This window comes from Dromaius novaehollandiae, chromosome 3 (genome assembly GCF_036370855.1).
Source record: "Dromaius novaehollandiae isolate bDroNov1 chromosome 3, bDroNov1.hap1, whole genome shotgun sequence".
Classification (NCBI taxonomy): Eukaryota; Metazoa; Chordata; class Aves; order Casuariiformes; family Dromaiidae; genus Dromaius; species Dromaius novaehollandiae.
The window spans coordinates 71,510,804-71,538,631 of record NC_088100.1 but is presented as its reverse complement, the minus strand read 5'-3'; the positions used below and the strand labels follow the sequence as shown (position 1 = coordinate 71,538,631).

General features: G+C 39.3%; 1 protein-coding gene across 5 annotated transcripts in view; it reads left to right on the top strand.

The window, feature by feature from the left end:
* MTHFD1L (methylenetetrahydrofolate dehydrogenase (NADP+ dependent) 1 like) overlaps window positions 1–27,828 on the top strand; it is a 161,259-nt gene that overhangs the window by 110,540 nt on the left and 22,891 nt on the right. For all 5 annotated transcript variants that reach the window (XR_010388415.1, XM_026122168.2, XM_026122164.2 and 2 more), the window contains one exon: window positions 1,265–1,417. Coding sequence is in view for 4 of the 5 variants with exons in the window: in XM_026122168.2 (XP_025977953.2) it covers window positions 1,265–1,417 (153 nt within the window). In the remaining variant the exon portion in view is untranslated. The remainder of the gene's footprint in view (window positions 1–1,264; window positions 1,418–27,828) is intronic.

Genomic DNA, 27,828 nt, shown 5'->3' with positions numbered 1-27,828 from the left:
TCTTGTGCACAACTGTGTATTTTAATAACAAAGCTCCTGATACTTTTAAAATCTTTTGCTTCCCTTCTGTTCATGTCTTTTTCAAGGGGTTCTAGGTGCTAGAAGGTGAAATAGATCACTGTTCTTAAAGCATGTGGGAGGGCGGTATGTTAGTTTTGAAAGCATTCAGAGAGATGAACATATTTACTATAAATGGAGCAGTTTCAGCTAGTAAACATGGCTGGAGCCTTTCTGTCAGGAAATAGAAAATAGAAAATATGGGTGATATGTCATGGAAAAATTCCCAAGTATACTTATCAACTTGGTCAGGCAGAAGTATAGCCATCTTCTCTAAAATGCAAATGTTCTGAGAAAGACATTGGGTTTCTAGACAGAAAAGAAGCTTATTTAGTGTACTTGAAGCAGAGTAATCCATTTCTTTATATTTTCCAACTCCACTTTGATGCCGTAGTCCATTTTCTAGTCTAAATATTAGTCATACTTGGAAATATTTTCAAAATGTCATAAAAAGGTTGCCCTCAGCACTGTGCTGCAGAGGCAATTCCCTCCGGTACCAGCTCTCTCCTCCTGACCTGATGAATTGCATTCCTGTTTGCCCAGGAATTGAACGGAAGAGTGGAAGGTCCCTGTGCTCAAGGTTAATCAATAACCTGAGAGGCAAACAGCACGTGGGGGAATAGTGGAGCTGATGAGCGCATTTGCTAGAGTTTCTCCCACTTTTTGAGTAACCACTGCACTGTCATAATTAAAGTGGGTGTCATCACTTCACACACATTTTTGTCTTGTTTAAGAGCAAAACAAAACATCAGTGTCATTCGTGTTTAGCGACAGTCTCACATAGATATCTGACTTGGTTGTTAGAGCTCAGAGAGAAGTGCCACACTGGCGTTTTATTGGCTAGTATACATTTCTTTTTCAGTGTTGTGTCTGTTGTTCACCCTTTCTGAAAATAACACTCTCTAGCCATTGTACAGGCAACTTTTGCACCTAACTCTAGATTGGTAATTCACTGTAGAAGCTGGATATCACTACAGCCAAGTCCCTTTGGAGGTCTCGACTTGAGAGGAGAGAGAGAGAATAGCGTGTAAAATACTGTATTCTCTCCGTTTCTGAAAGATTAACTGTTAAGAAACTGAGGTTCATTATTGCTATATCGTTTTTGTGATCTACAGAAGATACTGATAACAAAGGTGGAATGTATCCTGTCTTTACTGTAATCTTGTAACCGTAAAAATATTTTTCTTTTCTTTCCCTTTTTTATCAGGGATTTGGAAATCTTCCCATTTGTATGGCAAAAACTCACCTATCCCTTTCCCATCAGCCTGAGAGGAAGGGTGTTCCCACTGGTTTCATTCTGCCCATTAGTGATGTGCGGGCCAGCATTGGAGCTGGATTCATCTACCCTTTGGTAGGAACGGTGAGTGCAGAGTATTCAACTCGGTCACTCCCCTCCCGTTGACACAGCTTGATGGGGAATTTCCCTTCTGCCATTCAAAATAATGTGTAGAACCAGGTAAGTTCTCATTTGTCATAATCAATTTTTCCTGCCGTATCTTGTGGCTCTACGTTGATAGGAAAAGAGGATTAGGAAAATTTAATATCATTCATAAGAGCTTTGACCAGCAGGTCTGAGAGAGTGACTCTTGGCCATTGTTACTGTTTCTAATGTTTTTTATTTAGTCCAAGATATTTAGGCAACCTAATCGTGCAGAAAATGCTATTTTCACGTCTGTTTTCTTTCATTACTCAATTGCAGCCTATAAAAATACTGTAGTTTCATAATTATCTTCTAAATGTTAAATCTTTCATCCATCAGTATAAAGCATTCTGTATTGTATTTAAATGAATGCAGTTGTTTTAGGAAAAAAGGTATGTTAAAAATGATTGATTTCAGTGAGATCTGATGAGCCTGATCCATTCCCCATCTTTGTGAACATCTCTGCTTGTTCTGTAAAACTAAGTTCTAGTGGGAAGGGTGTAGGTTTCTAACTGCAGAAGTAGTAGTACATTCTTTCTGCTTTTTACAGATTTGGAATATGAGGTACTCAAAGTGGCAAATATAGTCCTTTCTTCCTACCTGTTCCTTAAAAGTAGAGACTCAGATTAGGAAGTTCCTGGTATTTCCTCCCTGACATGCCTTATCAAAGTAGCTGAGAAGGTACTGCCTTTAGCTTATGGGTTTTGCCAACCATGCACATCTTATTTCAAACAATAGTTGAACTATATCTGACATCTCATAGCATGAATTATTACTTAACATGTAGCTGATTCATGGGATGGTGCTAGTGAAGGGATGCAAAACCTATTGCATTTCCGGAAAAGAGTACTCTCCCTGTGTTATCTTATCTTCCCAGAGCGCGGCCTGGTTTCCTTGAGTAGCAGTACACTTGGGAAAGGCTGAAAGTTTCTAATCTATTGTTCTGAATTCCCTCTGAAACAATCAAGTGTTTGAAACAAGGAAGGAAGTACTTTCTGACCATGACAGTTCCTGGATTTCAGGAAACTGTGTCACTTTAACTCACTGCACTTGGGGATATGCTTTCCTTCTATGTGGCCATGCTGTGTGCTTCCACCAGAAGGGCAGCACAGCAGCTGTTACGTCCGACTTCATACCGGAACAAGGTGATATGTTGTGTTTAAATTGTGTAAGACCAAACTCCAATTACTGGTGACAGATTTAAAAAAAAAAAAAAAAAAAAAAAAAAAAAAGGAATTCTAGTGTGTCCTTTATGGCCTGGATTCAAGTTTGCCTTGGAAATTATGCCCAGAAAAATGTGAGAAGGGGTGAATGTGAAGGATAGGCTGCAACTGCTTCAGATCCATGAAGGAGCTGTTCCATAGGATGTTGGAGTGAAATGTTCTTGGGTCGAGCTTTCTAAATGAGTCATGCTCTGCATGCTTCAACACAAGCTAGCTGCAGTTCAGCCTCATAAATACACAGGAACTGTCCTTAGGACCAGTATTGACCAAGCTAGTGAAGGAATAATTCTCATCTTTGATTTGTCACCTAAAACCAAAAATGTGGTTCTTAAGAAGGACTTTTTATATAGAGAGTTTCCTACCAGAGGAGATGTTTAAAAAATACGTGCAAGTTAGTTATGCTCTCTTCAGTGAGAGGTAGTATAGCCATGGAGCTTTTCCGATATCAGGCACTGGTTGGGCAACATACATACTTCTAGTGTTATGTATTCTAGCAGAGTTTGTAGGAAAAGGTACTGTATAAACATAAGATCCCAAAGAATAGAAAGTCTACATAGACAGATATTGGGCATTGATTGTTTAGAAAATATTGCTAACACTCAGGAATGCGGGACTGGAAGAACTGACTTAGTAAATACGTTTAGCTGTGGATACAACAGATAACAGTGTCCAGTGGTCCTCCCTTTTAGTTTTCTGACTTCCATCTTAGAAAAAGCTAGTTTGCTCACATGATTTTTCTTTTAATTTAGTAATTTTATGTACTTAAAAATACACCTCTAACTTTTTCTTATCATTTCTTACACAGTCCCATAACATACCTACAGGATCTCCTTTCAAATATATTGACAGTTAGGTATTTGGTTAGAAATACATTATCCAAAGTAATGCCATCTTCCACATAACTCAAGTTTCTGCTATAGTTCAGGACAGTTTAAAAAAAAAAAAAAAAAAGAAACTCTTGGAACTGTTATAGTTGCTGGAGACCAAACAGAATAAATGGAAGTGAATGTATGCCTAACATCCTTCTTATACTATTCTTTTTCTAGAATTAAATTTATAGCAAGAGCTCTACTTTGTTGACTATTTCAGAATTGATAGTTGTGATCATTAGGAAACAAACTCTTCTGCTGGAATTTTGTCATTACTTTTGAGAGCACTTTTCTATTTTGTAACCTCTATATTTTTTATTGTGCTTTACTGTCAGCAATTAGGTCCTAGGGCTAGTGGTATTTTTTTGAGCCATGAGACAAAGAAGATTTTTAATGTCAGGTTCAAAAACCACAGGTCTGTGGTCTGCTCATGAGAGTTCTTTTACTAATAAAACTACCTGAAGATGTCTGTGACAACAAAGCAAGTATAAAAGGGTATGTGCTGAAGGCTTTAAGTGGCTGGAAGGCAGATGCTGTGAGTAGAAGGATTACAGAAATCCTGTACAGCATATGGTGAAAAGCATCTAGTTATGACAGTAGATTAGATTCCTTATAAAGGGGGAAAATGGCAATATAGATTTTTCTCCTTTCGTTATGTACGGGACAATTATATTAATGGGTGAGGATCCTTAATACCTAAGCTGCTTAGAACTTTCTTGCAGCTGAGAACTTTCTGATGCCAGAATATGTGCTGTGGGACAACACGTTCATTAAAGTTGAGATGGTAATTCTGATGTTAATTAAATTTCAGAATCTAGTCTCAAAGCATATTTTTTACCTGATGAGTTCCTCTCACTTTTATCTGAAAAAACTTATCAGTGGTATATGTTAATTCCTTTAGTGGAGAAACCAAGTTATTAGAATTCCATTTCAATCGTCTCTATAAGCTCAATCAAAAAGACATTCCAAAATGAAAGAGATTAGCCCTGCTAGAAGATTATAAACTGTCTGCAGTAACTAGCATTTGTAGTTTAACCTTGTCATTAGCACATGAAAGTTAATGAGATTTGTATTTACCCCAGCACTGATATGCAATTGTTTTTTAAAACAAAATATTTAATGTGTTATGTTGTCTTCATATCCTCCGAGCAATGTTTGTTTTGTATTGTAGTTGGCTCTGGTTCCCTTACAGCAGGGAAGTCTTTCCAGGAAAAATGACCTGAGCCTTATCAGAGGAAATCAGCAGTGAAACAAGAGGTGCATTTAATTAACACTGGCACAGCTTTTATCTGAGCTCTCTGTGACCCTGACCCAGAGGGCTACATCACTCTCACAGGTGGACTGTTGACATCATTGCTTGGCTTGACAGAGTGATGGCAGGAAGGCTGTTGGAGTATGTGTAGGAAACCAGTGAGGTCATTCACTAGCAATGCTTGGGTGGAGAATTATTAGATTTTTGTAGTATGTGTGTTTCTCCCCACCCCCACCCAAAAAGCCATTGCAGTTCAGTGCTTTCTAACATTTGTTCAGCCACGTTTCCGTTGCTCTCTTTCAGGTGATGTGCAAGAATACAAGCTGGTCTTAGAAGTAAAACTTGTCTTCTTTTGTCTTTGTGAAGTGGCGCTTTAGCAAATTACTGTTGCAAGTAATTTAGCTGTGTTTGAAACACTGTGAGATCTTTAAATACCTGCTATCCTCTTCCTGAGGTGCACGTCTGTTTTAGTGGGTTAATGTTACAGGCAAGGTCCAAGTGAAAATATGCTGAGCCTTTGGAGCCACATCACCACCAAAAATGTCACGTGGGAGTGATGTTAGCTTCACTGCATATCGATAAATCTGAAGAACAGTCAGTGTTACAGAATAGGATTTCTTCTCCTCAGAGGGAAAGCACTTAGAGTCTCTGGAATTAGTTCTGAAATTATATCCTCTAGGAAAGGATTCTTGGGATAACTCAGTGTGGTTTATGGGAATGATAAAGCCCCAATTCATTCGAAGGTGAGAGCCAGGGCTGTTCTGCTAAAGTATTACCTGAGTATAGTAAGGGGGAAGAGGCCCCTGAGAACAAATCTTTTATGAATACTTTGAGAAGGAGAATACTGTACCCTGTTAAATGAATTTCTTCCTTCACGGTGGCTGAGAGCTTAACAGGTATGCATGTTTTGGGAGTGAGGGTTTTGAGCATCAGCTGGAGTCCAGGCCCACCTAAAGTGAACTGGCAGTTTCCCAGTGGAGCTTGAGGCCTGAGTTGTCTCCAAATTGTCACTTCATCACTGCTCTCAGGCTGTTATGAGACAGCTGAATAATGACCTGCTGATTATTTAGCTGTTACCTGCTGAATTACCAACTCCCTCTGACAATGCATGTAACATAGGACTGTTTTCCACAGACATGAACGATGGTGAGATTTATATCTAGCTTGCAAAGCATTTAGCTTACAATGCAATTTTATATTGTTTATAAAGCAGTATTTACCTTGCTAGGCATTCTGACCATGCACGAGTCCAAAACAGTCCCTGTTGATGTGGCAGTTGGCATCTGTCCTTGATGTTGTGTTGTTACACTGTAGTAGTGCTCAGAAGTCCTGCAAACAGCAATTGTGAAAATATTTGCTGCTTATAGACTTTGTCACCAGGTTTTGAGATAACTGCAGTGAGTGTGGAATAATTAACTGAAATGAGAAGCAAGGGTGGGAAAAGAAAAACTATAAAGTTAAACTCACATGGGAAATATGGTTTAGCAATTGTGTAGTTCCAAACTGAAAAATGCTAACAGGAAAAGAAAAGCCCATACTTGGTTAGATGAGCTGCCTTTTTATTTATTACAGTAGGTGTAATTACTCTGGGAGAGGAGGAAAAGGGATTTTGTGTATTATACAGAGGGGGTTGCCATAGCTGAGGCAAAAAATAGGGCCCGAATGAATGATTTAGCTGAATGGAAGAGGGAAAGGATTATAATGAAAAGGGGTATGTGGCAGCCATTGGAAACATCCCAGGTGTGTGGACCAAGAGACAGCTAAGAGTTAAGGATGATCATGATTTTAGTGGTGAGAAGAAGAGGATGATCATGATTTTAGTGGTGAGAAGAAGAGGATAGAAGATTGGGAGGAGCACTGACAGGGTGGAGATGCCTGGAAAGGAAAATAAGTTAAATTGAGAGTTATACCAGTGGGAGGAGATATCTGTGAAATGATTCAAGGAAGTATCCAGGACCTACATAGAGAACTGGAAGAGGGTACTGAAGCAAAAGCCACAAGGGTAAGAGAGACTTGAAGAAGTTCCAAAAGTTTGAGTTGAAACTCAATTTACGATGATATGGCCTAAGGTCTGGCCAGGAAGAAGTCATGGGAGTAATTGATGGATGTAGTTCTAGGAGAGTAGAAAATGCCTTGCTGATTGCTAAGGATTATCTGAAATGGGAGACAAAAACAGTAGAGTTTAGCTGGCTTGACAAATTTAATATAATCTGTGAAACTTCGAAAAGTGGACAGAAAAGCATATATTTAAATGATAGTTCAAAAAACTCTACAGTCTCAGCATTTGCTATTTACTTCATGTATTTTAAACTGGTGTGGATAAGCTGGTAATGGTTGGAAACATGCAGTAAAGATACTTTGCTTCAGCTCGTTGCACTTCCCTGTCATAGCTGTGGAACAAACTCTTAGTCAATGAGATGGCAAAATAATATGTTACCTTTTCTGAATGGAAGACCAGATCCCATTGCCGATCATTAGCAAAATTAAGTTGCAGCTTACTACAGTTTCCTTCAAACCAGCCTTACATTTTTCAGAGTCCAGCATTTGTAAAGCTAGCAGAACTAAAGGCATGGTTTTGTTTTGTTTTTCACTGAGAAGAAGAAAGAAGTGCATAGGCATGTGTGTTGTTTCAGCAAACTGAATAATTGGAGGAGGACTTGCTGTTTTGGTACAGGATGAAATGAGTAGACGACATCTCACAGAAGAAAATAGAGCCTGTGGTTTGGTAGGCTATTTAATGTTTAGATTAAATGGGATTTTCTTAATACAAACTGCAAGCAATTTCAGCATGACTATAGTAAAAGTAGTTCTTTGTATTCAGAGCGTCCATATTATATGTTTTCCCATCTTACCATGTTTTAAGCCTTATTAGAGAAAAAAAATTATTATGCAAAAGTTTAAACTTGACTCTAAACACTTGAAAATAAACCTTTTTAATGAAAAAACAACAAAAATGAATTGTATATATTACTTATACCAATGAGGTTTCCTTGGTTGTCTTTTCCGAGGATTTTTTAATTAAGTACGCCTAGACAAATGTAACATTATGTTCAAGCTATTAGTCTTAAATGATAAACATATGTCCATGTTAACTTAAAATAGTCTATCTGAATGGATCTCTTAAAATACATATATATTTGCAAGGATGAAAAGTGACTTTCAGATTCCATTTTAGTCAGTAACTGGTATCCTCAATTCAGAAGACCTCTGAAAATGCATTTTGATGGTTCTTCAGAGTGGTAATTTTCGTTACGCTCCTTTGCTTTGCGTGCGCAGGGGCAGAGGATGCACAGTCAGCCATGCTCTCTCAGTGGAAGGTGCAGTGCACCAGGGCTTTTGGGCAGGAATTTCTTAAACTGCTATACCTAGATCACAAGTGCTCTAGCAGAAGTTTTCAGTTAAGGTTAGTTGACTTGACCTGTCAACTCAGGCAGTACAGATCCATTGATCAAGGGCAGTGCCTGGCTAGTGTGGACAAGTTTAAGTGATGCTAGAACCAAGTTAAATCATTCTGCTATGAAAGAGTTTTCTCAGTGTGGTTATTAATGACTTGCCCTCATCAGACCTGTGAAATTGTACGTCATGAACTCAGTGCTTAGGGTTGCAAATGGCATTAATGTAGGTCAGTAAAATTGGAATCACCTGTACCGTGCGTGCTGCCACAGGGGCACCTCCATGAAAGCCCTGTTCTGCTCATGGCTGTCAGGGCACCTGGGAATCGTTAGGATTCCTGCTGTCTCTTCTAATGAGACTAACCATGAGCATGGATGTGTTTTCTATCTGTTTCATTCCCCTGCCTCTGATTTACAGCTCCGGTCCCAGGTGAGAAAGAATATAACTGCATCAGCTACAAAAGGGAAAAATCAAGAGACTGATACTTGTGTGATGATCAGGGATTTTCAAATGATGTGCCTTAGCTTATTTGCACAAGGCTTGGTACTGAGAAAGGAGTACCAGCTAAAGTGGGAAGTGCCATTTGGAGAGACACCAGCGGACGTTTTGAACCAGTACCTTTAGGTTTTGTACGTGACTTCAGACATGAGATGGGGCTTTGCACTGGAAGCGTAGGCGCGAGCAGGTGTGAGCAGTGGGTGAATGCAGCGGGCCCTGGGTGCTCCCCAGCCTCAGGGGTGAGGTGCAAGTGGGTGGCTGAATCAGGCTGCTGGTGGCAGCCCCTTAGCAATGCGGCCGTGCTGCCCACCTGCATCCTCACCCACAGCACCCGCCGTGCTGGTTAGCACCCCTACTCAGTGCTTGGGTGAGTTTGGAGCAAGGAAATGGGATTGATTAAGAGCTCGTTCAATTAATTAGCATTGTATGTGTGCGCTTTGGATCAGATGTGAAGACCTCAAAAATTAGTTACGGAACATCTGGAATAGCAGTGTTGAAAGAGTTCATATTTTGATTACGCTGTGTATGCAGAAGATATGCAGACCTGGGCATGAGGGAGTGCAGCTAAATCTTTACTTGTCCCATTCTTGGTATTTTTTTAATAATAAAGACAAAATACAGTAAACTTTGTAAAATCTTCTGCAATGTAGATGTTTAAAAAAATCCAATAATCAAGGCTTTGAGGTATTAAAACACTCAGAAAATAATTCAAGTAATGGCTTAATTTATGTTGTGGGGGTTTTTTGGGAGAGACTAGCTTTAGGATTTCAGTTAGTAGTGTAGTGTAAAATGGAAGTGGAAAATTAAATTGGTTTGCACAAGTACAGGAATGATGTTTTTATTTGATGTGGAATACCTTTTTTTTCTTTAAATCACACAGCAATGTAATAAACAAAGCAGTAGCCTGAGAATCAGGAGATCGGTCTCTCTTTCCCGCTCCTCCTCTTCCCGGCTTATTGTCTTTGCGTGAATCACCTACCTCTGTCTGCGCCTTGGTTTCTTACTCAGAATAACACTCTTCTGAGTTGTACTGACTGCACCAAGGAGGAAGTGGTGCTGGGGGCAGTAATACAATTTCTGCTTCCCCTATTCTCAAGCAAGTTTTCACTTAGTTTTTTAATTTCACATCCTTCTTTAATTAATGCCTTTCATGTAGTACATTGTGAATCGTGCAGTTACTTTATTTATGTATTTATTTTAGGTCAAATGTTTACAGTTTCCAATACTGTGGAGCTCTGTTGCTTAGCAGATAATAGCACTGCCTCCAGTTACAGTTTTAAACTTGCAAATTGTCTTTGTTAAGACCAACATTGTCATGAGAGTCAAATGGCAACATTCATAAAATTCTGGTTGGTGTAGTAATAGGAATATATTTTTACTGTCTACTAATGCTTTGCTTGACTGATACCCATTTAGGGTTTTTCAGTGTCAATGTTTGATAGCAGTGTTTTTTGAAACCTGCGTCCTACACTGTCTTCCCACGTCAAGGCAGTTTGTATTTGCTTAGATCTGGCATCCATATTGCACAGCCTAAATTACTCTACAGCAGTGGAAGCTACTGTAAAGGGTCTCAGCCATTTGTCTTTGAATACAAGACTTCCCGAAGTTCTGGGACTATAGAGAGGTAATGTCATATCTTGGTCGCAACATGCTTTTCTCACCATCATCAAACTGCATCTTTGATTGTAGTACAGCAAAAGAGAAGTAGGATTCTCACCTTTATTTATATGGCTAAAGTAATGGAGCATAGAAGTGGAGTAATATGGCTCTGCAGAACAGAAATGTCAACAAACTAAAAGAAAGTAGAACTGTAATCAAATGTTTGGGGGGGGGGGGGGGGGGGGGAGTTGGCCTAAACAACAGTGTGACCTGCAGTCATCCTGTGGTGTGCTCATAACTGATGTCCTCAGTGATCATTTTGGACATCTCACTGCACGAAGAAGCTGATGCTGCTGGACCTGGGCTCACCAAGCCTGATGGCTCCGGGGCGGCTTGCTGCCCCTGGGGTGTCGCTGCAGCCTGTCTTGGTTCAACCTCACAGCAGCGGCGGTGCTCTCTGCGGCATCCAGTTTTCTGCTCTTCTCCATGTGGGGATGAAATGGAGCAATGCTTCATGCACCCTCTTTTTGTTTGTTCGGACTGATAGGCTTCTTCATTTCAGTAACTCACGGTTTCTGAAACAGTGCCTCATGGTTCAGACTGAAGAGTTTGAGACTCAGTCATTCACTAAGGAAGCACTAGTTAACTCCTGCCTACATGTGATTTTTTTTTTCTTGGAGCCCATGTCATGCTCACTGAAAGAAAAAAAGCATTGGCCTTTCAAAATTCTTCCAGCTAATATGTTTTTCAAATGGTAATTTGCACATTTAGAAAGTATTGATTCCTTGCTAAGCAGCAAGTTTTTTAACTTTAAAGTTTGGGTCAAATAGCTGAAATTCTTCCAGACGGTCTATTAAGACAAACAATCTAGCAGATGTAGATGGATGTGTATTTGAGTTTGGCAACTTACTGTTACTGCAACTCTAAAAGTGATTTAAGACTAATAGCAGGAACCTAGCTGGAGGCTGCAAGTCTGTGACTGAACTGTTTTATTGAGTTCCGGATAAATAAGGTGAATGATGTTTTGAACTTAATAGTGTTCCCAGCAACTTGCTTTCTTTCATTAAATAGTGAAATATAGGATGAATAGTATGCTAATTAACAGTAAAGAGGACTGAATATTTGTGCCTACTGGTCAAGGGATTATCCTTGTTAAAACAGGAAATGGACTCTGATTTCCTGTTTTAAAGTATTTTGTTCATAAACTTTACATGAAAATGTGAGGTTAAAAATAGGTTATACTTGTACATAGTGAAATATGTATCTATTATTAGTTAAAAAAAAAGTGTATGTAGAGAAGGAAGGCATTTTCCAAGTTGTTTTATTTTGAAATAAATACATCCTGCACATACTTCATAAGATAACATTTTATCAAGAAACTAGAAACTGAGCTCCTACAATTTATTACACTGTGACACAGACTTTATAGAAGTTATACTCAACATTTAAATAATATCACTTCATGTTAATACTTTACAAGACAAGCAAAATTTTGACACATTTTTTAAAATAAGCAGAGAAGCAAATGTAGAAGTCCTGTGACGAGTAATGGGCAGGCTCATGAGATTTCCTCACCTGCAAAATCTTGAGATGTTTATGTCTAAGAATGTGAAAAATCAATTCAGAGTATTTCCATCAGAGTATACTGACCTGCATTCTGTGGACAACACTGAAAGAAATTTATGCTGCTCTTCCTCCTCTCCCTCCTCACCCCACCTAAAGATCCTAAAATATTCCCTAATATATTTCTTGTGTCCTTATTTAGGAAGAATGAAAGTACAAATGGTGGCATACTGTATTTCACCTTTGATAAGCAATAATGGTTTTGCTTTCAAAGAACCAATTTTTCATAATGAATAGAGCATTACCTTTTGACAATGGCTTTAGGAGAGAGTTGCAAAAAACCAGCCCAGTACTGTGTTGGAAGCCTAGCTCCAACAGGCATCTCATGGGCAGAGATGTCCATCAAAAAAAGTATTCCCAGCATGTTACAACACTGACCTGCAGGCTTCTAGGTATGCAGCATTTTGAGGTATTCAGAGTGACCACCTGTCACTGCCCTGCAGCTGTCATCTGCCATTCTCTTGTCTGCCTTTCCTAGGACCATGCATTGGTGAACATCCCTTGTCAAAAAAATATTTTTCTTTTCTTAATAGAAAGAAAGGGAGAATAAGGCACATATCTTTGTGTGCTAGAGGAAATTCTGTTTCCCGATGGAATTAATCTTCCAGAAGTGTACAGTTTCCTGTGTCCAAGACTAAAACCCCGGTAGGAGCACCCTATCAACTGGTCCAGAATGATGACTCTCCTCTCACATGCCCTTTTCTCCACGGTGGAACTGTCTGCCAGCTTGACTCATCTTTTCTCTCTACCATTTTCTCTTCACATTTTATAGGATAGGAGCATATTGAGTTTTGCACCAAGATTAAGCCTTCTCTCCAGTTAATGCCCATTCCACATGACTGTGTGAAAATTCTCTTTGATGCTTCCTTTTGCTTTACATTGTAAAGGCCCCAAAAATTATTTTCCAGCCTGTAGCTGAACTCCTGAGAAACTGAGCTTTTCATAAGAGGAAGAAATATGACCAGGTCTGAGCTATCAAATGGACTCATAAGGCAAGAAATACCTTTGTCTCTCCTCAGTATTTCCTTACCACAGTTACATAAAAAAATGGATGTTTCTTAATAACAGTAACACAACTTCTTTAGTGCTGTGTGCGATGAAGCAGCTGTGTTTTGGTGTGTTTTTGTCGCAGAGAAAGTTATGTCAACGTTATTTAGCTCCCTGAACTCAACAACAGGGCTGCAGCCGCCTCAGCTTGGAAAGCTTTGGGCTATCATAGAGCCAAGACCATAGTCTGCCAATTTATCCTATGTTTAGAGGGTGTATTTTAGTTAGATATTCCCAAACTGAAGTGTGAGGAGCTGTGTGAAGGCAGGCTGGCAGTGGTGGCTCTGCAAAAGTCAGTATCTGGTTCAGTGCGTAAATCCTGGTTTTGCCATTCACAGGGGCTATGTGTAAGACTTGTCCTTTCCTTTGGTTATTTCTGGGGCTAAAATCCAGTCCACTGGGTCGTGGTGCAGACTGGGACAGCCACAAGAAAGCTGAGGGAGTTACAGCACAAGCTGCACTGATGTTCACTTTTATAGCCAAGTTTGGCTGGTTTGAAATATTTAAACTGTTACCGCTGTAGTTATGCAGTGGACCTAATGCCATGTTAGCTACACCAGGGCTTGATACTTCATTGATTAGTGCCTGGCAGCTGGACATTCAGCTTTGCTTGAAATCCTACAAAAATGTCTAATATAAAAGAAACAACCTCTTTAACCAGTTTCACATTTTTAATAATGTTTTCTAATAATATGTCAAAGTTTGGAGCTAGTTGTAGGCTAAACAGTTTCTCTCCAGGGACTCAAGATTTTCTGAAGATAAAATCCTATAATTCCATGATATTTTAGGCTGGAGTGTCTGACCACAACATCTTTGTTTAATAACCATGCTTCTCTAGTTTTGGCAACATAAGGAGCTTGGCTTAATAAGAAAAGGTAGCGTCACAAAGAACTTCAGAACAGGCCATTTAGTCATATGTAGGAATGTTGCAATTGGAAAGAAAATATTTTAAAAATGTTAGAGATCTTCGTGTGCTGCCCTACTTAAAGCTTAGCAATTCTCTGAAGACTTTGAGGCTAAATTTACGTTGGAGTACCCACTTTCAGGAAAATTAGTGAGAATCAGGTAATCAGGTCATGGTTTCCTTTCCTGAATAGTCTATGTAAATTCATCAGAGGCTATTCTTTAAGTCACTTTTACAGGTTTTTACTTAAGTTTTTTAATTGAAGGCCATGTGGCTATATCAGCAGTTTAAAAATGATAGTTGGGTTCCAAGTCCACCGGTACTTGTTTCTACAAATACACAAAATTACATAAAGGTACTTGGATTTGATCATCTAGCAGCCAACACATCAATTGTTAAACACACACAGGTTTGTGAGAGTCACAGAAATGTCATTTATATCCCCTACATTCTTCAGAAAATCTTTTTCTGATTTTCTTAATTTGTGTCTATCAGAAAGCTGTGTTGATGCATTTAAAGGAAATGTATGCAGCAATACCTCTAATAAAGGTGGTGAACGTTTTGTTTTGTAGTAACCCACCTAGCAGGCGAACATCCTGTAGTACTGAATATTAGCTAGTTTTTTTGAGCTTGCCTTTTGGTTTCAGTGTTGCAATCAAATAAGCATATAGTGAATGAGAAAAGTAGATGAAATGTGGGTAATGTGTTTGCTATTTAGTAAATCATCAGTAAACTCAGTAATGCTGAGATTATCTGGTTTTTTTACTTGCTCACTTAATAATGGTAAAACCAATCAGTAGATTGAGGGCAAACGAACTGTGACAGTTTTTCACCTGTAGAAACCTATTGTACTTTTTCTGCTCTTTTTTTAAGCCTCACTTAGATAAGTGAAAATAAATCTCCTGACCTCATTTTACTCTCATTTATCTTATCCACAAAACCGCATGAAATTCAACACCACTTAAAGTTCACAGCTGGCTCTTTATTTTCAGTCTGCTGTCAGTACCAAAGGTGCTTTTGGAGAATTCTGTCCTCAGGGACGTCACTGAGGCTCTTGTGCTCAATCTTTAACCTAAAGGGGGCTTCATAGAAGTGCAGTGCTGAATCTTAGTAGTGTTAATTTATGAGATTTGTTTTGAGAAACACTGACAGGCTTGCATAGAAAATCTTTATTAAGATAAAAGAAAATCTTTATTAAGTTTCGTTATTATTTGCATTTAAAATCTTTTTATTATGCTCTTTTCTTTTAGGCTGTGGTTATGGCAATACTATGTATCTCACGATGTGGCAAATGCACCCCCAAAAAAAGTAAACATCACATGGACAGATGATGTCACTGGGATGTTTTTCCCCGATTCCATTTGCAACTCTTACCTCTCAAAAATCATTGCATTTGCACATACTGTCAAAAACTTTGAGTGGTGTTCCCTTGTGAGCAGCTCCAAGCCTCTTTCAGCCAGCACTTGTTGGAGAGGTTGGCCTTCAGACTTTTCTCACCTTGCAGCTCATGCTTTTGGCCCAGCTCCAACTTCAGGTTTCAAAAGTGTCTCACTGCTTTGCAGGATCTGTGGCTATTTGAAAACAGTGCTTTCAGAGTACTTGTGCTGTTCTTCTATCTTTTTATTCTTCTGTAACTGCACACACAAGTCCAATCCTACCACAGATTATTCAGGCTTGTGTATGCACTGTATCAGTGTCCAGAGAAAGTGTATGTGCTATACAGTTCACATCTTCACATCCTACTTAGTTTTGCCATTGACCAGAATTTGTGGTGGTATCTCTTTCTTGTTGAAAGTATTTAATAATTTCTGCATGTTTATGTTGAAAAGGTAGTTTTCCACCCATCAGTTTGTACGTGTTTCACCCAAATCATAATGTTATCACTGGAGATGGGGTGCAACAAATGGAGTGGTCATCATTTGAAGTAAGAAAAATTCCCTTGTATGTACAGAGGAATATAAATCGTGAGAATGATTTTTGTTGTTTGAAGGATGCATTTAGGTTGATCACAAGGTGTTCGTGGCAAGTCTCACTATAACTGAACAAGAGATATTTCCGCTGACTGTTGACAGTGTTAACAAGCATCAATCTGTTGTTTATTCCCATTTGGTTTGGATTATGGGCTGTGTTGAAAACACATGTATTTATTTAATTTTTTTGTTAAACCACACATTGTTTTTCTTGTTTTGTTCAATTTTATTGTGCTTTGTTTTAACAAATTGAAATAATTCAATAGATGACCATTAGCTCTTCCTGATAACAGCCAAAAGCCAATCTTTTTTTTTTTTTTTTTTTTTTTTTTTTTTCTTGGAGCTGTTTTGGCAACTGGAGGCAGTTTTAATTTTGATACATTTGATGTAAAGAATGGAATCAGTTTTGGAAGCAAAAAGGCTTCCAAACTTCTCAAGCTTGCAAACTTTTGCACTGGAAGCAAAAGGGCTGATGGAAGACAGAAAAAGACCTTCCATCACTGTAATATAGAGATCAGAATATGCTTTCTCTTCTGCCAAGTAGAAACAATTCTAGTTTTCAGCTTAGGGTATAAACAAGAATAACTTGCAATTTAATACTCTTTATGTATTTACTTGAAGGGGGAGAGTTTAGCTATATTGCTGGCACCATAAAACTTTAACATTTTGTGAAAACAAGATGGAAAACTAGATTATGGCATATATTAAAAATAGAACATGTAACTTAAAGCTTTGGGTATCCCACCAAGAGGAAGTTGTATATAATAACAAGCTCATATATGCTCTTATGAGGATCACTCATGGACTGAAAGACATGTGCCTACAAAACCAAATTCAGTGTTTTTCTGTGTGGTCAAAAACTCAAAATGAGCATGCAGATAGACTGCACTTGGTTCATGCTTAGTACATAGGTGTCTATAACACTGGAGTATGCATGCCAGGAGAGCAAGTGTGGGGTTGTCTCTTTTCTTGTGCCTTTGCAGTTCTGAAGAGGAGGCTTGATGGCCCCATCACTGTGTCACTGTAAGCCACATTTTTCTTCCTGACTGTGAAATACTACATCCTTTTGCATTAAGGTCACAGTGTTTTCTTCTTCCAGGCAGCCTCAGGCTTGCCAGAAGGACAGAGGGCGGGGAGGGGTGTCGATTAGAGGACCTCTGGCTTCTCCCAGGAAGGAATGAGCCAGGGAATGTACTGAACGAAAGCTGTTCTTCATGCTGCTTGCTCCAGCAGGAAGCATCTCTTATATCCCAAATCCATTCTCCAAAATCACTGAACTCTTCCTGATCTTCAACTCTGCCCTTGCTCTCCTGCAAATTTTGGCTAACTGCTTATGGGCTTATGTTGCTGACTGTATTCACTTCAGGCATACTCTCTAGAAATTGTAGCAGTCTGTAGCATCAGACTCCTGTCAGATGGAGTGCCTGGAAAGTGTAATTTAGCCCTTGCCACAGAATGAGCTTAAGATTTTCCACTTGTTAAAAGTTTTTTGATAAGCAGTAGTTTTCCTTCCAATATGTTATGGAAATTTGGCCTGTCGGCCACCATAACAGGGCTCGACCCTAGGTTCCCGCAGAAAAGTTCAGAGTCAAATCAAAACAAATCAGATAATTTTAGTCATGCGCGTGCCGTAATTACAGCTCCAGCTGGGTGCCTCCAAAGAGGGACCCTAACATAAACAAATTCTGGGTAATTATAGTCTTTTCGACTTCCATTTCCCACCCCTCACGCGATAGTTAGACCAATAGTAATTTTTTGGTCTGGGGTCTCCTGCTCCTCATTGGGTCTCATCGTCTTTCTGAGGCAAGCTGTTTTTCTCCTTATTCTTGTTTTTTGCAGTATCTGATGACGGTTGTACCTCTGTTTTTGTTGGGTCTGGCGGTTGTCTCCCAAGGTCTTTTTTTTCCCCATTGTTTTGGCGTCTTCCCTCTCGGAGTCGGTGACACAGGTGCGCAGACCGCGTGTGGCTCCCTTATCTTCCCAGCCTGAACGGGCTCTGAGGCACTATTTTTTATTAAACTAAGTAAAGATTCGTTACTTTTCCAACGCTTGGCCTAAGGCTTCAGCAAATCTAGCCGCTCATGCTAAGCAAGTTTTATATAAGCTGTGCTAAGCAGCCATTTCTAGACAGTTTCAATTCACTATTCTTTAACAAATAAACCTGTTTTGTTCTAAGCGAAGGAGTTTGTATGGAGCCTTGTGGAATTTGTTATGGATAAGTTCAGAGAAAAAGTAGCAAAGTGCATAAAACATATTTGCAATGATTGTAGAATGAGTATCTTCACCTAAAATCCTTTTGACTGAAGTATGTGAAGATTCCTCTTGTAGTGACCTGTGCTGAGCTCTGAGAGTGAGCTGTTGGTTATATTGCATTAGTGTATGGTTTTGTGTAAGGCATGATTAACAACAAGATGATGATAAACTGAAGTTGGAATGCTAATTTGTAAAGTGAGGAGAAACCGTCAGACATTCAGAGGAAGATAGTATGAATCTCTTCTCATCTGATGCTGTAATTAGGTCTCCTTTTCTAAGCAGATGAGTTGTGCGGTCAGCAGTAATGGAAGTTACAGGGGAAGCTTTGCCAGGTACTTTGTATTAGCTTTGTTCCATGTATTAAATAATTTCAAAGCAGCTCACTCTGGTGAGAATTTCAGAAGATAAATACACGGAGGAAATATTAAAAGCAGCTGCTAAAGGCAGGTAGTTTTCTTACAAATGGCAGACAATAACAGCAACCATTATAATCCAATGGGAAAAATCACAAAAATTCAAGGGCTGCTGTAGTTTTGTGGAAAACAAGTCAAGATCTAACTGACTTCTCTGGTGTTTAAAAAAAAGGGGGGGGGGGAGGAGGAATGTGCTTGTTCAAAATAAATGTGTCTTGGACTCATTCTTTTTTATTTGGGGTATCTCATGATGTACTCAAGAGCCCAAGTGTCCTTTTGGGACTCCATTTATCATAAGCAGCAGTTCAGAGAGGAACAGAATATTTTCCTGCCCCCAAGAATTTAGTGAAAGGCAGGAAATGAGCACTGGATAGAGGCAGAAACAACAAGCTGACATTGATCACTACAATAGATGGTATGAGCTGTTTGAGGTAAGTGCTGAGCGTCCATGCCAACAACTGATGTTAAGTGCTGGCACCTGTAAATAATGAGGTCTGTTAACCTTTAATGCAATTCGTATCTTTTAACCAGACTTAAGGCTTTTTTAAAAAATATGAAATTATTTTAAATAGAAGACTCGTCATCGACTATGAGCTAGCACTTAAGAATTTTCACACACTACTTTTCCATGCAATCTCTTTTCATTTGAAGCAGGTGGGATTCAGGAACATTAAATCTGGCAAGACTATTAATTATATTTCTTGTTTAATTAGACTTCCAGAAGAAACTGTAAGCTGAAATCATGTGGCTTTTGTCCATTAACTCAACTAGTTCTTCCTCTGCTCCTGCTGGCTACTTTGTCTCAATTATCTTTGATATGGTCCTGCTTTGCACAGGGTATATTTTCCCCATGACTCTCCGCTGTGGCTCATTCTCCCTCCAACACTGATTTCATCTCCACATACTGTTGCCATGTGTGTCCTCTGGAGAAGAAGTAATTTCTAGAGATGTAGAGAATAATGTTGCAACAGTGTAGCAAATCTTAATGCAAAATTTTCTAGGAAGGGAGGTAACTGTATTTTAAAACAAAATCAGTTCCAGTCGCTCCAGCTGTTATCTCCAGACAGTCGCAAGAGGTGAGGCGTGCTGTTTGGGTAGCCTCCAGCGTTCCCGTACCAAGACGGGTGTATCCTGGTGGTGTGGGCAGGCCTCCTTGCGATGACACAGGTCTCATCACCTCTTTCTTGTTTCTCTTGCTGTGAAGTGGCTCTTCCTTATTTACCCATTTGGGATATCATTTCCTGTACAACGTACTATTTTCTATCCTGTCCTCAAAGCCACCTTCTTCTTGACACCTTTTTTCTTCTAGCTGCTAGACTTAAAATGTTTTGATTCTTTGTTTACTAATAGTTTTGCTTTACCTCCCCAGTATTCAAAATTGATAATGGTTTTCCAAGCCATATCTGTTTTCCCTCTTGAAATAAACTTTCATATTCAATCGAATCGCTCATACATACGTACTTAGCCATTTTTCAATCTTTCTCATGCACTCCCTTTTGAGTAAGAGTCTTCTCTGAATAATGCCATTACCTGATTGCCAGAAACTGTGGATATTTACTGAAATTTTCAGACTCAGTTACCTAATTGTGAGAGTGCTTTTTGATTTCTTAGTGTGCCTATTTATGCCTTGAGGCATTCATGAAATATAAATAAAGTATCTCATAAATAACCTGGATTGGATAAAGGGACTGGACTGTTTCTTTGCATATTTTAAATAATTTATTTAAATTATGAGTTACTTCTAGTACCTATATATAAAACTACATTTTTACATTACAATTTACAATTATTACATGGGTATTGAGGTAGATGTGCGTTAATTGATATAAAATCTGCTGTCAGCAGGCAGAAGAACAAGATGGCAGGTCATAGATGTTTATTGCTCTGTGTACATCCTTAGCAAGTCCCAAATGTACTATTCGAAATCAATTTGCAATGCCATTCTTCACATTTGGTATGATAGCATATGATGTATTTGCAGTAATCTTCCAGGTCTTACATAGTACTCTTCATCCATAACTTTTTGAAATGTCACAGAGGAGATGCAAGTATGATACAGTACCTGTAGTGTGGATGAGAAAGAAATTGTCCAGCACAAGCAGCAGAACTGGGAAGTTATCTGAGGTTCCTGAACCTCAGGCTGGTATTGCAAGCATTAGTGCACACTGCTTGGACATAGTTTACATGATAATGAGTCTTGAAATCCTTTAAGGTATTGAAGCTTGTATATATTCAAAAACATTTCCTTAGACATAGTGTCAGATTAACCCATCCTTTCCATTTAGTCTTGAGCATCTGAACTGACAGATGCCACGAACATGGAGAGATTAGAAAGCTACTGACCTGGATGTGTATACAACTTCGAATTTTTGTACTTCAAGCTCATAGCATCAGAGAGAGGTTCACAGGTCTCTAATTAGCCTCTGCAGTACAGCTCTCCTTTGGAAGTAGCAAAGCTCCTGCCGTGCCCGAAGGGCCAGCTGCTCGGCACAGATGTGAGATGCTCCCTCCAGAGCGGTGCTGCAGCCTAAACTGAACTGCACATGTGACTGCGTGGCCTGTGCCTCGTGGCGGCTCTTTCCCTTCAGGCTGTGGTCGAGGATGCAACAGCCTAGAGCCTTGGGGCAGAGTGTAGATTAAGGAAGGGGTAGGAGTGAGAGCAAAGTGAGGAATGCAGAGGGGTGTATCAGTGAGTGAAAGCAAAAATGGGTAAGGAGAAAGGTCAGCAAGGAAGACCGAGAGGATGAATGAAAACTGAAAAATGACAGAGCATCAGGAGAAGGAAAAATCAGTGTAAGATTTGCATGTGTTGGCATTAATATAGAATATATAGAATATAATTATTTAATATAAATATATTTAATATAAATATTAAATATAATATAATTATTATAGAACATAATATATTTTTATAAATGTAATTTTATATACCAGTAGCGTGTCAGGTAATATTTTCTTTTAACTAGTCTGTGAAAGATGTGCTACAATTCTTGCTGCCAGTTCATGCAAATAAATTATTGTCCTTGACTTGCTGCCAGTGCAGTTACTCTCTCTTCAGATACTACTCTCCTTTCTGACTCCGTCTTGTTGGCCTAAGCAAAGCTAAGCTCTGCTTGTGAAGCGCCGATCATCTTACTGATGGTGAAGAGATGTGTTAATTTTTGCACCGAATATCTGTTCTTTATTGATGGTTTTCCAGTCTGCTTATATTAATACACTTTGCTTCCTGCTGTTCACAAGTCTTAAATTTTGAAACTGTAGGAATGTTGTTAGGTTTCTTTCAGACTTATTTTTCATAAAATGAAAGATCCTACTTGGTAGCTAGAATCAAGCAACGGCTTATTTAATTAAGACTAGGTTTTTATCAGGTCTTTGCTTCATCTTTTGGAGACTGGGCTATGTGCATGAGTACAAGGTAGAGGTAGCTGCTGATTCAGCCACAGATGTAATGTCTCAAAATATATATTACCTCTTTAGCACAGGGAAAATTTCTAGTCACCTTTCATCTGTTTTGGAAAAGGTTGGGATGGCACCTTTCTCTGCCCTAGTTCCTAAGTATTTTTAGGGAGGTGAAGAAGATTCTCTTCTCTTAGTAAATCTTCCTAACATTTACCTTAAATCAAAAAACAGTCAGTAAATTGCCTTCAGGGCTGGTCCTGTACTGACAACTCAGAAGAGAACAGAGCCTGTGCAAAGAATTACGGATATAGCTAAACTGCTGGTTTTGAGTATCAAAATGAGAGACATTTGCTAACTGGCTCCAGCTGCCTTAACAGCAAAGATAGAGGTGGGTGAAGTCTGTAGAAACACAGGTAAATTGAAACACATGTATGTTGCACAACATCAGTAAAAGAAAATATTGCATCCCATTGTTTTGAGGGCTAATTAAATGAGCCTGAAAGCTTCTGGTAGTAGATCAGACATTCCTTTTAATTCCAAACTGGAATTTTGTTTGGAAACTTGATTAGGATTTCAGCAAACCACCAGTGCCAGCAAAGCTTGCTGTTTTAATAACCTACCCATATTTCATTTCTTACTGTCAGTTTTCTCCCTGCCAGAGCACCTATCAGTTCATGCTACTAATCCAATTCAGTGCTGGGAACGTTTGGAAAGCTTTCGTTTATTTTAGACTCCCTCACTTCCTTCCAAAATCACTGTCTGTTATTTGCTGTCTTCTTGGCTATCCATTTAACATTTATTCTTGTCTAGTTTCATTTCAGTAACAGGAGGTCTTTGAGAGATGTAAAGTGATGAGTCTTTTCAGGCTGGGGAGAGCCTTCTGAAGAAAGTTAATGTAAAGGAAAAAAGCATTTGGCTGTGTATGTCAGTGATCAAAAAGGACCAATCAGTGTTCCCTGATTTCAGCATTGCTTGAATAGTACTTTTTTTTTGGTGTGTATTGCACCCATTTTGAGTTTGGCACTGTATTTCTACAGAGTGCTCTCTTTCTTAACAGCAAGAGGAGAGCAGAGGAAAATTCAGAGTTTTGCAATGGTAAAAGCATGCTGAGTTTCATACTGGTTTGCAGGCTGGACTGCCATGTGGGCTTGTCATGTGGAACAGGTCACATATATTTAATATGCTGTAAACAAGAAAATCAGTCTCTCAGCTTGTTGCTTGCAAATATGGTTCAGGTAGCAAGAGTAATAGTGCCACCAGTGTCTCTGTTCCCAACAAATGTCTTTCATGAGTTACTGGGGACAAACTGGCATCCCGCCAATGCTATGTCCATTCATCCACAACACAAGCCACTGCACAACCGTTGCTAACATGTTTGCATGGTAAGGTATGTTTGTACCGTGAGTAAGCAAACACATGCCTGGGTGCTGGCAGCAATGAAGGTGCAATACTGGTGCTTCACCACGATCGAGCAGCCGCAGTGCAAACAGTTGAGGGATCCTGAATGTGTTTGTGGCTTATTAGTCCATGCTGAAACCTGTGCTGCTGTATCTTCATGGCTACTGTTGCACCTGTTATGTTGAAGCTCACACATGTATGCTTACCCTGTTTGTGGTGGATCTGACTGCCTTTTAAATGTGAACTTTGCTTTTATGCAAACCTTATTTCTTTTGTAGAGTTTTATTCCATTTTTTATGCTCTATGTAAGATTAGCATTAGTAATGTTGCTGGCATTAACGTCTAAGTTCAAGCTGATGGATTAAAGTATTTTGTCCAGTTCCATTTCATACCATGTAGGAGAATTGATTTAAAATGTGCTTTGCAGCCCCAGTCATTTCCTACTTGAAAATAAAATAGAACCAAAGCTAGATTATTTGTAGCCAGCTGAAGGACCATGCTTGGTATAGCTTGTGTTCCATAGAAGCTTGCTTTCTTAAAAATACAACATTTACTCTTCTACCTTACTGCCCAGAGATTACAACATTGAAGATAAATGTAATTTTGAACAGCGGGTACAACACTACTACCTGTCTTCCTACATGATAGCTGTTTGTTATCCTTCCAAGAAATGTGTGGTGACTGGCCAGACAGCAAGCAAATGCAGTTTCATACACCTGTATGCCAGATGTTGTACAGCTGTGCGCATACTGCTGCTGTGGATCCCATAGTGAGTGCCATGGGACAGTTGCTTCAGGAAAAGTATGTGGATTTTTCTTTTGGGAAGGGCTGAAATGACAGTGAAGGAGACAGCTGTCGATCAAAGTAGTTACATAGCACAGTCAAGAAGCAAATCTTTTGGCAGTGTTTGGGGATATCAGTGACATTGAAAGTTAGGAAAATTTATTCTGCCTTTTTTATAGCTACAAATAATTTCTTTGAACTCTCTATGTTAATGAAATTTAAACTAGGAATTGCCAAAGTTTGATTAAGTAAGATACAGGTGAACCGATTCTAGCAATGAGGTGCACGGAGTGAAGTTTTATAAAGGTGGGTAGGAATTAGGGACAGAAAAAATGAGGCAGCTGGGTATCTGAATGTTATGAAGCTTTTTGAAAATCTTCTCATTATTGATTTTTTTTTTTCCTGAAATGGACTTTTTTTATTTCTTAGTTACTAAACTTTATGGACAGTTTGGCAAAGCAAATAGTCCTATCACTTCAATCCAAGTCCATCTTCTTCACTTGTGACTCTTATGACCATTCTCATTCTCCTTTACAAAATCCTTTGCATCATTCATTTGAAGCTTGTGATGTTTTGTAGGAAAGCGGGTTGTTTTTGCTATCATTTAATCTTTTATGTATTCAGCAATAACAACACAGTGCTTTGTATATCAAAATGCAAGTTCCAGGAACTGATACGCTGCAAGCCAAATCTGAATGTAGCTGCAGCTGGATTCTGTGTCATTTCTTTAAAGAGAGGAAGGGGGATATCACACTGCTCTGGGAAGGAAGCCAAGGTATTAGAATTGAAAGTGGGCTGGCATATGGGCCTTTGTAGGGAGAACAGGGAAAAGAGAGTGGTCCTGGAGGTCTGCATAGGGATAGACATGTTTTGGCTGCTTCAGAAGCCAACTCAAATTTTGGATTAGCATTCGTAGTCTAGTCACTGACCCAGAGCTTTTTACAGCTTTTCAAAATCTGCTTTTAAGGGGTGGTTTCAAGAATTTGTTTACTAGTGTCTCCCAATCTGGAAATAAAACCTTTTCTTTTTTTTTTTCTTTTGCTTCTTTCTTCATTTTCCAGCCCACAGAGTGGGGCTGCAAGAGTAGGATATTAAAAAGAAAAGCTAGCCACCATCATGATCTAACTTGATTTCAAAATGCAGAAGTGAAGAAAAAATTATGTCAAATAGCATCAAGATAACTCACTTAGAGAGATATTAGTGTTTTGGAAGGAGATGATCAAAACCTTCCCCCCAAAATACCAACATCCCAGAAGCTGTGTATTTATACTTACTTAACTCATTCATCAGTGTACATTCATGGTGCTTTTTGGAAGCATTGGACATAGCACCATTCCAGGCTGTGGAGCGTGTCGGGGAGGCATCCTCTGCAGCTTGCTGTGGAGCGCAGAGGGCGATCTGCGATGGTGCATCGTATGGCACAGTGGGCGAGGGAGGACTGTCTGTGCTTTCAAAGTTAGTGGTATTGGCATTAGCGGGGCACTGCACCTGAATGAGTGTGGGTTAATTCCCTTTGGCTCAGTGGCATATCCTTCTTAACGTATAGCTAGTTTTCGGCTCCCAAGGTACCGCAGGTTTTTTACGAGCTTTGGCTTCTTTACATTATGTTGGGCTGTGCCGTGACAGCATGCCCTTAGCTTCATGGAGCACAGTTAATAGGGGACAGAGTCCTGGACCCACATACAGCGCTGAGACCGTTTTCTCCTCTTTTGGGGAGAATATTATCTGTGGTGCTGAGAAGGCAGCTCAGACTCTCTGCCTCCTGAATGGATACTTCTGCTTTCACATCATACTGTAAAGATTTTTTTTTCCTCCTGTCTCAGTAGTAACATGATTTTGGTGGAGATCTCTTTTTTTCCGTGATTGTTTCCTAAGCTAATAGATCTTCCTTGACTTTGGCAAAGATCTGCCTTAATAAACAATCTCATCGTCAGTTATTAGTTTCACATGAATGGTCTGTGGAACACAGAGGATTATTGGAAGCTATAAAATGTGTGTTAGCTGTGTTTTCCTGCATCATGATCCAGACGATCTCAGTAGTGCTTCCGTGGGTTTGGTCATATAAATCTATTGCTGGTTACCCGCAGTGAGCAAACAAGCTACAACTGTGAGGCTAGAACTCAGATGAACTTCTTTGCTTATACACAAAATTGTTCAGGGAAAAAACAGCTGTAAAATAAGTAACTTTATTTAATCCTCCTCTTAATCGCAACAGCCAAAATGTTGATATTTGGTATTGCTTTATTTTGAAGTGGGAAAAGAAGAGTTACTGTGATAAAACGCAATATGCTACTAATAACACCTGATGAACTAACATGAAGTATCATAATATTAATTGATTTCATGAATACATAGATCATAAGATACTTGAAAGAAGGTTAATTGGTTGTTTACGGTGTAACTGTAACAGACTGTTTAAATGCATCATCTGATTCTTGAAATAGCCACTTGTGAGGTTTTCTCTCCCTCCTTCACCCTCCCCGAGAACTCATAGCCCTTGTTCTGAAGCATTTTAAGAGCATTAGCTCAGAGTGCAATACTGCTTCTAGCTGTTACGTTCCTTGAGGTTAGGTGTGAGCGGGCGCTGTGCTAGCAGCAATCCTTTCCTCTGTCTGAACAGAAACATGCCGATCTTGGCTGACTGTTTGGGCGACAGATAATGCTAAGTGGTGCTTATTTGAAGGACATGAGCAATTCTAATTGGCTTGGCACATTTATATTCCATATTAATTTCGGCTTGTTTGTGTAGGCTGCATGAAGAGCTTGTGGTGGGTTTTCTTTTTTTTTTTTTTTTTTTGGTTGGTTGGTTGGGGTTTTTTTCTGTTTAGTTCTGTAAAGAGTGAAGGCATCCTGATCTCTTGGAAGGACGAGTGCCAGAGGGCGGCCCAACTCCTCTGAAAGACTGTGTGGCAGTGTTTGGCATGTCCTTTATTTGCAGGCAGCTTACTTTGCTCCATCCAGTTGGATGCTTTGGAAGGCTGTGGCCATAAAGGGAACTGCAGCTGCTGAAACAGCTGGCCCATCAGTCTTGGGAAGGCAAGCTGGTGTGAACTCAGTGCACATGCTGCCTTCTCTGTGCAGAGAGCCGGAGCAGACTCTCATCCAAGGTTTCTGTTCTCACAGGGCAACATGCTGCATTTTATATTGGCAGAAAGGTTTTAAGCTGTTTGGCTGCATCCCCCAAACCCAATTTATAGTGCTAGAATCCAGAGGCTGTGCACACGTGAACTCTGCAGCACACGTGGTGACTCCTGGGCTGGAGACTACAAGTAGAGCAAGCCTGAACTGGTGGGAGCATTTGAACATATTCAACCTTGTCTACTCAGTGTGTCATCATTTTGTGAAGTGCTTTGGGATAGCTGATACTGTATTTAAAAAAACACACCATATAAATCCAAGTCATAAACTGAGATATTATGTGTACAAGGGGGAAAAACACTTGGAGGAAAATTATACATAAAATGAATAAAAACTACAGTACAACTATCTCAGAATAATTTACTTTTGATGACAAAACACATAAGAAAAATAGCTTCTTTTTTTTAGCATTTTTAGCTTTTATTTATTTATTTATTTATTTTTAGCTTTCCTCTTGTCTCATTTAGAAATCAGTGGCATCATACTCACATCACAGCCTTTGTAACAAACAACTTCAGAGCAGCCTTCACCAGTATTTTGAAGCATGCAAAAGAGACTTACTGGTACTTTGCTTCTTCTCTCTTACTGC